This window comes from Tenrec ecaudatus, chromosome 10 (genome assembly GCF_050624435.1).
Source record: "Tenrec ecaudatus isolate mTenEca1 chromosome 10, mTenEca1.hap1, whole genome shotgun sequence".
NCBI classification, from domain to species: domain Eukaryota; kingdom Metazoa; phylum Chordata; class Mammalia; order Afrosoricida; family Tenrecidae; genus Tenrec; species Tenrec ecaudatus.
In genome coordinates, this window is record NC_134539.1 from 41,463,020 (window position 1) to 41,477,767 (window position 14,748).

Sequence of the window (14,748 nt, forward strand, 5' to 3'; positions counted from 1 at the left end):
TTAGCCGACATTTTGCCTTTAAGACAATAAGGAAAACTCCATGCAGCTGTTCAGTGCGCATTAGCAGCATATATCTGGGGAGTCTGGAATACTGGGGTGCAAGAGAACAATGTGGCTTTGATGGCTAAGATTAAGTGTCAATTTGTCTGGGGCACGACGCAGTGACTTGTAGTAATGTGATGATATCATTTGGGAGTTTGGCAGTTGTATAATGATGTATCTTTATCTACTTGGTGATTTGAAGTGGTGATCCTCCATTTTTGGCTTAGTAACAACCTGGTCTTTGGAATTTGACCAAATTGACATGAGGTGTGCTATCATCCTCAAAATGCAGTTAAACCAATAAGGTGCATGATGTTAGGATGTGGCCAGTGAATTTTAATTCCAACAGTTTCATTTCAGAGTTTACATTCTTCACCAGTACATACTGCCTTTTGAGATATCAAGGGACTTGATGTCTTTCTAGGTCTGTGGTTCTCAACCTTCCTAATGCCGCGACACTTTAATAGTTTCTTATGTGTGGTGACCCCCCAAACAAAATATTTTCATTGTTACTTCATGACTGTAATTTTGCTACTGTTAGGAATCGGGCGACTCCTGTGAAATGGTCATTTGACCTCCAAAGAGATTGGGACCTACTGTTGAGAGGTTGAGAACTGCTGTTCTGCACCAAGAAAACAAGCAAATAAATTTAGAGTGATTAAGTATCAATTTCCTCTTGTACGAGAAGATGACTAATATCTAGACCTGGAAGAAAAGAGACCAAGTGTTTTTAGTTACTTTTTTAAAAAATTCAAAAAACCAAGAACTTTGTCGATTTTATTGTGTTGGGGACTCTTCAAGTTTGTACTTTAGCAAATATGTAACCTAGTATTACATTAACTCCTTACAGATAATACCCACTGCCACAGAGTTAATGTCAACCCATAGTGGCCCTCCCTTTAGGACAGCCTGAAAACGTTCATTGGTTTCTGAGATTGTAAATCTTTGTGGGCACAGAGAGTGTCATTATTCTTCTGTGGCAAGTTCTCAGGAAACAGTTTTTTACCAGCAGAGCATTGCAGCCTGCCACTTCCAGTGGCAGGTGATTTGTAGTTAACTTGTACATTGAAACTGGTTTATTCTCTGTGCTGTTGTGGATCAGCTTATTCCAGGTTATGATATGATAATAAATGGCTTCCAAATCTCATTGATTTACAAATTTGTTCCATAAGTGCTAGTCAGTTGCCTTTGCTTCATATTATTCTCATTATGTGGCCAAACTTAAAGGTGAAGTCCCTGTCTTGAACACGTACATGATGCTTTTCTCATGGCAGAAAGAGAGCAAGTAGTCAATAGTGTATTGCCTTATAAGCCATATTTTCATAAGAGACACATTTCATTAGCCAGAGCTAGTCCCATGACCTAATATGATGTCATTGGAGAGGACAATGATCCTGAGAGGGATGGGCCCACGAGGCAGTGCCAATGAGTACTTTAAATCACTGACCACCTCTGTTTACAAGTGTTTCTTAGCAGTTATGTCTGTCATAAGATCCTGATGATTAGATCATGCTGTTTAATATAAACCTTTTTTTCTTTATATTAATTCACTCAATAAATATTGAGTTCCTTCTGTGTATTAACTCTAATGCAGTCATTTACATTTAAGTTATGAAATTAACAAAATTCTGTAGTTTCATAAGCTATAAATGTAAAACATTTCTTGCTTGTTGTGTATGAGAAAACTTAATACCAAGACCTGTTTCAATTTGTCTCTATCAGGAGCTCGTTCTCAGGCAGCTTCCATTTTAACCAAATTTCAGGAACTCAAAGATGTTCAGGATGAACTGAAAAGTAAGGAGAGTGAGCTCCATGTGCTAGAAGAGGAATTAGCAGGTCTGAAAGGCACTGCCGAGAAGTAAGTCTGTTGGATTAGACTATCTTTTTTGTATTTCTTGGTCGGTTATTTGTAGGATAAAAAGTTAAAGAAAATTCCTTTTTTTTAAATTAGAAATTGTATTTCCATGAATAAGTTTTCATATTTCTTTAAATATAAATTTTTATTTAAGGAAAAAGTATTTCTAATTTAAGTTATTTCAGTGAAGTATGAGTTGATAATTTGTCAGTTATTTATGATTATAAAAGTATTCTTTTTGCAATAGGTGAGTAGGGAAGTCTAATTAAATAATAATTAAAAAGAAAGATAACCACTCTCCTTGCTGAGATGCATACTGAACAATTAGTTTGGTGAGACTCGTCCTTAGATACTCTAGAGCAGTGGTTCTCAACCTTCCCTAGGCCGTGACCCTTTAATACAGTTCCTCATGTTGTGGTAACTCCCCCCCACCATAAAATATTTTCATTGCTACTTCGTAACTGCAATTTTTGTACAGTTATGAATCGGGCAACCCCTGTGAAAGAGTTGTTTGACCCCCAAAAGGGTTAAACTCATGTTAGAAAGTCACTTTTAAAATTAGGAGTGGTATGTGTGTGAGTTTTTGTTCCCCTATTGGGATTATACTGTTCAATGTAAACTTCTTTTCCTCTCTGTTAGTCACTCAATAAATACTGAGTTCCTTCTGTGTAGCAATGCTCTTTTGGAGCTGTAACTATAGCAATGAATCAAACATAAATACGTTTGCTTTTATAAAATTTTCATTTACTTCGGGAAATGGATCATTTAAAAAAGCAAATTGACAACTCAAATTTGGTTGAATAGTACTCAGAGGAAACAAAACAGAATATTTGTGAACTGACAAGGGTTAAGAGGTGTTGAAATTTCAGATTGATCCTGTAGGAAAGTCCTCCCTGAGCTTATGACTGTTGAGTGAGGTTGAACACCTAAAAGATGTAGATGAACTGTGTACATGGTTATATGAAAGACAAAATCTCATTTACTTAAAAAATTCAGAACTGTATAAAAATTATATTCCGAGAAAATTACTTATTGAAAGATTGCGTTTAGTGTTTTATAAGATGAACGCCTTCTGTAGATACTTATTATGGATCTTTAGGTTGTTTGTATTGTGCTGTACTATGGTCGTGCGCAGTTGTTTAATTTTATTGACCAAATAAGACTTAAATTTGATTTCTCAGAAATTTGACATAAAAATCTTCTCAATTGCACGTTATTTATATTGTAAAGTGAATTTATTTTAGGTAAAAGCCTGCAGTTTGGATGCATGTTTCAAACACCAGAAAAACTGACGATTGATTACAAACTTCCCCTTGTCCAAGGTATCGCAAACTCAAGCAGCAGTGGGAGATGAAAACTGAGGAGGCAGATTTATTACAAACCAAGCTCCACCAAAGTTCATACCATAAGCAGCAAGAAGAATTAGATGCCCTTAAGAAAATCATTGGTAAGATACAATCCTGTGTTTCATCTGTTTGTACATCTTGCTGTGGGTATTTAGAAGATGCTGTGCTTTCTTTCAAGCATATTTGGGAGTTTGTGGGTTTTTTGTTTTTCTCTTTTTCCCCAATACAATGTTATGAAATGGGATCCCGCATTAGCGTTTCTCATTGTACTTACTTGATGGTGAAGATTAGCATCTATGTTATTTGGTCTTTTGAATTTCTCCTTCTGGCATTTCCAATTCATGTGTTTTTCTCAGCTTGGATTGGGAATGTGCTTTCCTTATTCTAGTTAAGAGTTCTAACCTGTTGTAGCTCATGTACATTACAAAGGTCTTTTTGCCGTGTGAGATTGTCTTTTAACTTTGTAGTATTTTTGATACTTTTTTACAACTAGCCTGTAACTTTTCAGACTTCTATTAAAAGTTTAATTTATAAGCTTTATCTGCAGCTAAATGGAGGACCTTATTTAGCCTCATTTGTCTACTTTCTGTACAGAGGAAAGTGAGGAGACATTAAAAAACACCAAAGAAATTCAGAAAAAAGCAGAAGAAAAATATGAAGTACTGGAGAACAAAATGAAGAATGCAGAGGCTGAAAGAGAGCGAGAACTAAAGCATGCTCAGAAAAGACTTGATAGCGCCAAAACAAAGGCAGATGCTTCCAGCAAAAAAATGAAAGAAAAGCAGCAGGTAATAATAACCTATTGAAAATTCACACTCTTTTAAAGTCAGAACTAAATATGTTAGAGCATCCTGGCTAACCTTACTTACCGGTTATTCCTTACCAGCTTCAAGATAGACACGCATTTTAAGGAAATACTTAAAAGGGTTTAGAGCAAACATACTATTACATGCAAAACCTATAATATCATATCAAATAATTATAAAATAATTTGGGTTGCATTGATTTACTAATTCAAAGTTACCTTCAAGAGTGAATAATGCTTATATCATGATTCTGTGTGTTGACTAATCATAGTGGGCAAACACTCTGTTTGAGTGTTTACTGCTGGAGGATGGTATAGGACAAAGTATGTTATATTACTGAAGTACTCTTAATTATAGAATGATACTTACTCTCTTTATAGCTTTTGGTTAGCACCAAAACTGAAATTTAAAACTTAATTTTCTATCTCCAAAGACTATGTTCTTAATTACTATTCTGTGTAAACTTCCTTTTCTGGAGGGCTTTTGTGGGGCTTATTTTATTTGTTTGCTGAGAATATACATAGAACAAGCAGCAATACAACAATTTCTACATGCACAATGCAGTTACATCGATTACATCCTTGGAGTTACACAGTTGCTCGCTCTCACCCTCCTTTTTCATAGTGTGCCTCTCCCATGGTCTTAAACTCAGTGCCCTCTAAGTTTCTTACTTCATCTTTAAAATTACTGTTTTCAATTTAATCACATAAAAAGTAAGTCTTAAAAGAACACGGTTCTCAAGACAGACACTATTCATTACTTTAAACTGTTGTTTTGCTTTAAGATTCTCTTAGAGAATATTTTGGTTAAGGTTTATTTCAGGGTTTCAGTCATCCCTTAGAAAATCTGGATACCATCAGAATTTGAAATTCTGTCCAATAGAAATTATTCTATAGAGTTTTTGACTAAAATGTTCAGTAATGAATGGTCCTGGGTACCATCCAGTTCTTCTAGTACCATGTCAGTTGATGCAATTGCATGGAGACAGCTAGCTTCTGTTTGGTTTTTGTTTTAGGTGAATAGAGACTAAATGTAACTTCGGTTACCATATTTGTTTGCAAGCATATAGAGACCCAGGGCCAATGTACTAGCACTGAGCACATTCATAGGCTAATAAACTGGTCTGTCCCTTGACACCAAACCTCCAAACAAAGGAACTAAAGCCCAGGAGGTATTTGGCTGCATATGAGTAGTTTTAGCAGCTGCTCATTTGCCCTTAAGGATTTTATCATTGAATAGCTAGACAAAGTATTTTCTGATGGACTGAAAACTAATGGGAAAGAAGAAAATTGTGTAACATTTTACATATTGAATAATCATGATTAAAAAGTTTAATATCTACTTCAAAGAAATGCTTTAGCCCTTTAACCCAGACATAGAAGTCTATGTTTCTAAGAATAAAAGTGTATGGAAAATAACCTGTGATAAGTGCTTTGAATCCATAAAAACGTGTGTTTTGTGGCTGTGAGGTAAGTGGGCTGTGGGTACTCTGTATGAGAATTGTTACTGTTGTGTACACAGACATTCACCTTTCAGTAGTTAATAAACTAAGAACACTCCTGTGACGCATTTGTTATAGGAATTTGAAGCTACCACGCTGGAGTTGGAAGAGCTCAAGAGAGAGCAAGCATCCTATGAACAGCAGCTTGAAGCTGTAAACGAAGCTATCAAATCCTACGAAGATCAGATTAAAATAATGGCAGCTGAAGTTGCTAAAAATAAGGTACCACTTACTTATAAAATTAGGGAATTTATAAATGCCAATATATCAAATGTTAGCTTGAAGTTTGATTTTAGGGCTCTTAATCTCTACTTTTCTTATGACAAGTGCTTGAGGCAAAACTAAGGATTCTGAAAAAACCTTGGAATACATAATATTGTTGTTTTTTTTTACTGCCGTCGAGTTAATTCTGACACATACTGACGTTATAGGACCAGGTTGAGCTACCTCTTCAGATGTGCGAGACTGTAAATCCAACAGGAATATGGCTAGTGGGGTCTCTCTACTCCCCTTGCAGCTAGCAGCCCAATGTGTAACCAGCTATGCCACCGGGCTCCAACCACAAAATATAGCTGCTGTGTCATGGAAGCCATTTTTAACTGTAGTAGACATTTGGAAGATTGGAGGCTGGTGGTTCTGGGATTTGATTTGAACAGATAACCCCAAGGTCAGCAGTTTAAACTACCAGCCACTTCATGGGAGAAAGACAAGGCTTTTTTCTCCCAAATAGAGTTACAGTCTTGGAAACCCACAAGGGTCATCTATCCTGTCTGTATTACAGGTTTGCCATGAGTCAGAATCATCTCCAGGGCAGGGAGTTTGTTTCTATTTTGTTATACAGGATGGATACAGCTGTAGTAAATTACAAGTAACATTCATTACGTGTAGGCCTTAGACACTACTCAAGGAAGAAAAATGCTTGACAGCCCACCCTACCTAATTGTTCCCATATGAGCTATCTCCAGCAGAAATTCTATTGTTTCCAGCAGAGACACTGCACCCATTCCGTTTGTTTGTTTGTTTGTTTATGGTGGTAACACAAGTTTTCTCCTGCTTGTAAATTTATTAGCCACATTAATGAGGATATAAAGGGTTAAGTGGCCATCTACCTCTAATATTACCATGCATTTGGCAGAAATCTGCAAAGGTATTGTTTTACAGACTATGTAAATGCTACCGTACTGTTGTCTTCTGATTGTTTTAGGAGTCAGTAAATAAAGCTCAAGAAGAGGTTACCAAGCAAAAAGAAGTGATTACAGCCCAGGACAATGTCATTAAAGCAAAATATGCAGAAGTGGCAAAACATAAAGAACAAAACAATGATTCTCAGCTTAAACTGAAGGAATTAGACCACAACATCAACAAACATAAACGGGAGGCTGAAGATGCTGCTGCGAAGGCATGTTTGTGTTTTTCATTTTCACTCTTAATAAGCAATTTTTTATCATATTACCGTGAATGAGGGGAGTGCGTGATGGGGACCCAATGCCCATCTGTAGACAGCTGGACATCCTTTACAGAGGGGTAGTGGGAGGAGATGAGTCACTCAGGGTTCAGTGTAGCAACAATGAAACTCAAAACCTTCCTTTAGTTCTTGAACACTTCCTCCCTCACCAATTATCATGACCCCAATTCTACCTTGTGGACCTGGTTAGACCAGAGGTTGCACAGTGGTGCAGTAGGGATCTGGAAACACAGGGAATCTAGGACAGATGAACCCCTCAGGACCAGCGGTGGGAGTGGTGACACCGGGAGGGAAGGAGGTGTAGAAAGGGGGAACTAATCTCAGGGATCTACATGTAACTGCCTCTCTGGGGGATGGGCAACAGGAAAGTGAATGAGGGGAGACGCCGGGCAGTGTAAGGTAAGAACTGCCCTTGTGGGTTCTGAGACCATAAATCTTTACCTGAAGTAGAAAGCCTCATCTTTTTCTCGAGGAAAGGCTGGTGGTTTCAGACTGCTGACCTTGCACTGAACAGTCCAATGAGTAATCTTCTATGTCACCATACCTCCTTGAATACCTTGTAGTGTCAGATCATTTGTTAATGCTTAATAGAAGAATAAGCAGCACATGCCTAGAACACGTTCGTGAAACTTAGCAGATATTACTTACAGTCATGAAAAATATCCATGCAAGTAATGAAGGTAAACAAATTGTGGCAAGGATTACAATCCACCAATCAGAATGAACCTTAAAACAATTCTAAAAGAGGCTAATAGATCTTGAGCACTGTTCTGGAATTTTCAAAGTTATATAAAGTCAAACAAGTATTTCTACTAGTACATACTATATATGGCTTATTCCAAAGAAAGCCTATTGAAACATGTCTCTGAAATCGGTGAGTGGCTGCAGGAAGTTCTCTCCTTCGAGTGTCTTTGGGGAAAAGAAGATATTAAAAAGACAAGCATTGTGTGAAGAATGCGTAGCTCAAAGGCCTACTTGTTTCACCTTTTTGCAACCACGCATTGCTGGGGACCTGTCTCTGTTTACCATGTGACTCAGAAAGTAGGTCCAATCAAAACAGTAAAATTTCCAATAGATTATTTTTTGGAAGGACCCAGGAAATTATGGGGCTTATTATGAAGATAGTTTCAGAAATGTGAAACTATTCGTGAGAAAAAGACCAGGAAAGTTGCTCAAGCAGATTGTGGTTTTGATTTTCATTCTGACAGAGCACCTGGGTACCAAGATCTGTCCTATGAGATGTATGTTGGGAAACTTTACTTATCCTCCCTTACAGCCCCGATTGTGTCCTTTCTGGTTTCCTTTTGTTCCTAAACTCAAAATCTGAAGAGAACATGATTTGAATATCTTTATGGATGTCAAATCTGCTTTTTTGAAGTCTGGTTAATCAAAGAGTGCAGAATTCTTTGGAAAATTGTTTAGAGCAGTGGTTTTCAACCTGTGGGTCACAATCCCTTTGGGGATTTAATGACCCTTTCACAGGGGTCATCCAATTCATAACAGTAGCAAAATTACAGTTATGAAGTAGCAACAAAAATAATTATATGGTTGCGGGGATCACCACAACATGAACTGTATTAAAGGATTACGTCATTAGGAAGGTTGAAAACCGCTGGGTTAGAGAGATGCAAACACCACTTCTAGAAAATCTTTTGGAAGATATATTAAGAAACAATAGATTCACATACTTATATACCTGGGACTAGAATTGTATATTATGTTAGCTCTCTAGTTGTTTGAGGAACCACCAGACTATTTTCTACAATGGCTGAAGCAATTTGCATTCTTTAGGCTGCTGTCTATAAGATCAACAGTTCAAGCACACCAGCTGCTCCATAGGAGAAAGAGAGGCTATCTCCTCCCATAAAGACCCTACACCCTCAGACTGGGGAAGTTCTCCCCTGTCCTGTAGGGTCTGTATGTGGAAATCAACTTCAGTGGTAGTGATTTTTGGTGGCAGTGGTGAGCAATAGATGAAGATCCCATTTCTCCACATTCCTTCTAAAATTTGTTGTTTTCCTTCTTTTTTAAGTCATACTCATATTGGTAGGAGTGAAATGTTACTTCATTGTGGTTTTGATCTGCATTTCTCCGATGGCTAGTGACAATGAGCAATTTTAATGTGTCTATTTACTATTTGAATATTTTTGATGTAGTGCTTATTTATCAACTTTCCCCCATTTTTGGTTGGGCGATTTGTTTTCTTTATTAAGCTGGGTTTGTTTACATGTTTTAGATATGAGGCCGTTATTGATTCTATTCCTGAAGATTTTTTCCCCCCAACCTGTATGTTCTCTTTACTCTTTTGCTTGTGCATTTGTTGTATTTGATACTAGTTTCAAACATTGGCCCTAAAGAACACGGCTATAGCTTTACAATCTGTACTTCTTTTGAATTAAGATGGTGCTATGGTTTATTGTGCCAGCCTGGCTGATAAACACAAGTAGGATTAACTGAAGGGCAGAGGGATAAATGGCTCAGTGAGCCTCACCTTGGTTGTTCTCAGTTTAAAGGGGTACACTACCTGTGGGATGCCTAGCCTGTGGACTGTGTCGCTGTAAGTTGAGGTCCCTTTAAGCCCACAGGATTGGAATGTTCATCTCTGGAGCTGGGGACTGACAGTTGATGACAGTTGGGGGCCTGCCTTGCTGTTTGCTGCCTGGGTATATATAGCCCAGCTCTCCTAGTGTCTCACTGCTTTATAATTTAACTGTTAATTTCTTGTATTATCTATCTATATATAATTTTAACGGTTCATTTCTTGAATTATATATCTTTATAAATATATTTACATATATAATTACTAGCAATCTGGTTTGTCTCTCTAGAGAACCCTGTCCAATACATTTATACAAAGAAAATACATTGACAATTACATTGATCACGTGGTCATAACTGATAGGTAGAACTACCTTCTACTGCTACCCATTCTGTATTACCTTTGCCCTCAGCAAGCACCTCAGCTGGCTGTGGTTTTTGGCCTGGCGGGGTGACCCAGACCTTCATTCCTGAGGGGTCTGGGTCATTATAAGCCCTGTTAGGATTGGGTTGCTGCAACTTACCATTTACTTTAATAACAGGGCATGGTAACACTAAGAGTTGGCCTATGGGATCTCCTGGATTCCAGACATATTCTTCTTCACCTCCATTATGTAGTACCAGTCCAATTTCTCCTTGGTAGTCAGGATCAATCACCCCACTCAGTACGGTGACACTCTTCCTGACCTGTTGATCCAAAGGCGTGAGAAGTCCAAAGTGCCCAGGGGACATTCTCAGCTGCCAGTTCAGTGGAATCCGTGCTTTGTTTCCAAGTAGGAGAGTTCCTTTCTTTGGGACCAGGATCTCCAGGCCTGAGGAACACAGGGTTGCTGGGACAGGAAGCAAAAATGCTGCAAATGGATCACTAGGAGTAATAGTGAGTGGTGCCACTCCAGCTTCCACCCCTATATTCTTTCAAGTCTTAGGTGGTGGCACTGATCTCTGCAATCCCTCCAGGAATGCGGTATTGCTTTTGGTTTACTATTTTCCTAGGTAATGGCAATTCTAATGGTGTCCACTTGGCCTTTCCTACCATGATAGCCCTTATTCCACATTTTAGGGATCCGATATGGGGGTTCTGCCAGTTACTAAGTATGTCTATTCCAATGATGCATTCTGGAACTGGGGAAATAACCAGAGGATGGATCCGGGGGCCCACAGGACCCACAGTGAGGCGTACTTGAGCTAAAACTCCATTGATAACTTGACCGCCATAAGCCCCCACTCTGATTGGTGGGCCTTCAAAACATTTTGGGTTTCCTGGAATTAGTGTCAGTTCTGAGCCGGTGTCTAGTAAACCCCGAAAAGTTTGATTATTTCCTTTCCCCCAATGAACCGTCACTCTTGTGAAAGGCCGCAGGTCCCTTTGGGGAAGGCTAGAAGAAAGACTAACAGTATAAACCTTCAGTGATGTAGCAGGATCCTCCTTACAAGGGACCCGGTCTCCCCTTCATTCAAGGGGTTGTGGGTCTGTAAACTGGCTCAGGTCTGGGAATTGATTGAGCGATCGTGACTGTCTATTCTGCTGTTCACCTGATCTACCATTCTTTTGCCTGTACAGATCACGTAAATAGTTAATAGGCTTCCCATCTATTTCATTCCTAGGGACACCGTGGCTAAGTAGCCAATGCCATAATTCCACACGAGACAGGTTGCTTTGATTACTATTGAAAACTTGTTGTCTATTATAACCACGCCTACCCTGTCTGTTGATTCAATGCTGACACCTGCCCTCTACCATCATGGGGACCAATCAGCCCCATGTGGGCAAATGTCGGAGTTCACTTAGGGCAGTGCCCACTGTTAATCCTGATGCACATAGAATAGCAATTACAGGAGTCTTAAGAGATGCTGGGGCCTACTTCACAAACTTGTTCCTTATGGTTGTGGTAAAGGGTATGCCTTCAGGACACCCCCTTTTTGGATCTATGGGAATATCTTACTTTATTTTTTTTAATTAGAGATCGATTTTTGTCAGCACAATTTGTTGAAGAGTTCTTTCTATCCACATTGACTAGATTTCAGGCCATTTTGAAAATAATTGACCATATGTTTGGATGTATTTTTGAATTTTTAATTCTATTCCGCTATTCCACCTATCTTTCATTAAACCAGTACTAGAGTGTTTTGGGCACTGTAGTTGTGTTACATATTTTGGAGTCAGGAAATATTAGGCTTCATATTTTGTTCTTCACCATTTCCTGGTTCTTTCGGTCTCTTGGCCTTTCAGGTAATACTGAGGATTTATTTTTCTATTTCTGTAAAGAATAATGGTTGGAATATTTATCTGTCTATAGATCATTGTTTTGGGTAGTATTGAGCTCTTGACTATGTTAAGTCTTCTAGTCCATGAGCACAAAATGTCTCCCATCTTTTTAGATTGCCTTTATTCTCTTTGAACAGTGTTTTATAATTTTCATTGTATTTTACATTCCGGGGTACATTTATTTCTAGATACTATATTGTTTTAGATGCTATTATGAACAGGTTTGTTTTTGGTTTCTCCTTTTCAGATTTCTCATTGCTGAAATTTAGACACCCAGTTGATTTTGGTTGACTTTGTATCCATCAACTTTACTAAAGTTTCCATTAGTTCTGGAAGATTTTTGTAGGTTGAGATTTTATATTTATAGCATCATAGACATTCTGTTACACTGAGCCTATGGTCCAGATTAAAATATATTTTATATGTACCTCATAACAGTGACCCTATATTTTTGAAATGAGTAATTATGGCGTTTCCTCGATAATACTTTAAATTGACAAATATTTAAGAAACTGGCTTACACAGGGTGCAGTATAGCACTGACAAAGCAAGCACAACATTCTTCTAGTTCTTTAAGGTTCCTCTCCCCACTATCATGACCCCAGTTCTATCTTACAAATCTGGCTAGACCAGAGCATGTACACTGGTACAGATAGGAATTCTCAACACAAGAATTCAGGACAGATAAACTCCTTGGGACCAATAATGAGGGTAGGGGTGGGGGTGGGGACTGATCACAATGATCAACATACAAAACCCCCTGTCCCAGGGGGACGAACAGCAGAGATGTCGGTGAAGGGAGACAGCGTTTCAGTGTAAAATATGAAAATAGGAATAATTTATAAATTATCAAGGCTTCATGCGGTGGGGGGGGGGGGGCAAAGGAGGGGGAAAAAGCAGAGCTGATACCAAGGGCTCAGGTAGAAAGAAAATGTTTCAGATAAGTACAAGTGTGCTTGATACAATTGATGTATGGATTGTTACAAGAGCTGTAAGAGCCCCCAATAAAATGATTTGATGGTTTTTTTTAATAAATCTTTTCATTGGGGCTCATACAACTCTTATCACAATCCGTACATAAAACAATTGAGCAAAGCACCCTTATACATTCATTGTACTCGTCATTCTCAAAATTCACCTTCCACTTAGGTTCCTGGAATGAGCTCGGTTTCCTTTTTTTTCCCCTACCTCACCCTCCCTCCCCACTCCCCCCTTCCCCCTGGTCCCTTAATAGTTTACAAATAATTATTATATCTTATCTTACACTGCCCGGCATCTCCCCTCACCCACCTCCCCATTGCCCATCTCCCAGAGAGGAGGTTACACATAGATCTCCAAGATCGGTTCTCCCTTTCTACACCCCCTTCCATCCTGGTGTCGCCACTCCTACCGTGGGTGTTGAGGGGTTCGTCTGTCCTAGATTCCCTGTTTCCAGATCCCTACTGCACCGCTGTACATCCTCTGGTATAACCAGGTCAGCAAGGTAAAATTGGGGTCATGATGATTGGGAGGGGAGGAAGCGTTCAAGAACTAGAGGCAGGTTTTGAGTTTCATTGTTGCTACACTGAACCCTGAGTGACTTATCTCCTCCCCACTACCCCTCTGGAAGGGATGTCCAGCTGTCTACAGATGGGCATTTTGTCCCTATCGCGCACTCCCCCTCATTCACGGTGATGTGATTCCCCATGCCCCCTGCCTTTGTTGTTTGAGACCTGGTCTCCTCTGCCCTTCACGATCACCCATGTTGGTGTGCTGCTTCCATGTGGGCTTTGTTGCTTCTGGGCTAGATGGCCGCTTGTTTGCTTTCAAGCCTTTAAGTGTAAGAGTCTTCTAGATGCTATATCTCTCAGTACCCGGGCAGCATCAGCCTTCTTCACCACACTTGCTTTATGCACACTTTCGTCTTCAGCGATTATGTGAGGAAGGTGATCACACAATGATTGTTTTTGTACCTTGGTGTCTGCTACATGGTCCGTTCAACACCTTGTATGTTAAAATTGAAAAATAAATAAAAATTTAAAAGGAAGCTGGCTTACAAATAGAGGTTTATAAGCAGGAATAGATCCTATCATTTTCATATTTGTTTAGGTATCCAAAATGTTGAAAGATTATGACTGGATTAATGCAGAGAAACACCTCTTTGGCCAACCTAATAGTGCCTATGATTTCAAAACTAACAACCCAAAAGAAGCTGGCCAGAGACTTCAAAAATTGCAAGAAATGAAGGAAAAGCTAGGAAGAAATGTCAACATGAGAGCCATGAATGTACTAACAGAAGCTGAAGAGCGGGTAAGCCAATTTCCCATGGATAACCCACCACTTTGGGGCATGTGTGGCAGTCAGGGTGCTATGAGACCCCTGATAAGTATAAGAGTTAACTTTTGTTTAATGCCCTTAATACCTGTTTTACTTTCTGGTTTTCTGTATTTATTCTCATGTTTTTCTTGTCCTTTTGTTTTAACATCATCAGCTGTTCGGGTATTCTGGTGTATGGTAATGACTTTCACTACCTTTTGTGCTTTGCCTTAAGCATGCTCTACTCATTCTTGGTGCTGTTCATGCCTCACATTTATATCATTTCTTTTACTTAAAAAGCCTTGTAAAATACTGCTGTTTTCCTCTTTTCCGGTCACTTCATAACTGCTATCTGCCTTTTGACTCTAGTGTAAACTGAAACCATTATATTAAAAAACAAACTCACTGCCATCAACTCAAGGGTAGAACTGCCCCTGTGAGTTTCTGAGACTAACTGTTCAGAGGAATAGAACTGCTGACCTTATGAATCACATGTAACCACTATACCACTAGGAGTTCAAAGCCATTTTATAAGTTGTGATTAAAATTGTCTTATCCTTTGTAAACCCATTGGTATTTCTCGGTTTTAATGTGCTCACTTACTCAATAATGTTACTCATCTCCCCTTAGAAAA

At 38.9% G+C, this 14,748-nt stretch overlaps 1 protein-coding gene across 3 annotated transcripts in view; it reads left to right on the forward strand.

The window, feature by feature from the left end:
- Positions 1-14,748, forward strand: part of SMC2 (structural maintenance of chromosomes 2) — a 41,388-nt gene that overhangs the window by 21,652 nt on the left and 4,988 nt on the right. For all 3 annotated transcript variants that reach the window (XM_075560255.1, XM_075560254.1, XM_075560256.1), the window contains exons 16-21: positions 1,765-1,900; positions 3,220-3,344; positions 3,838-4,031; positions 5,629-5,772; positions 6,755-6,949; positions 13,908-14,108. In XM_075560255.1, coding sequence (XP_075416370.1) covers positions 1,765-1,900; positions 3,220-3,344; positions 3,838-4,031; positions 5,629-5,772; positions 6,755-6,949; positions 13,908-14,108 — 995 coding nt within the window. The remainder of the gene's footprint in view (positions 1-1,764; positions 1,901-3,219; positions 3,345-3,837; positions 4,032-5,628; positions 5,773-6,754; positions 6,950-13,907; positions 14,109-14,748) is intronic.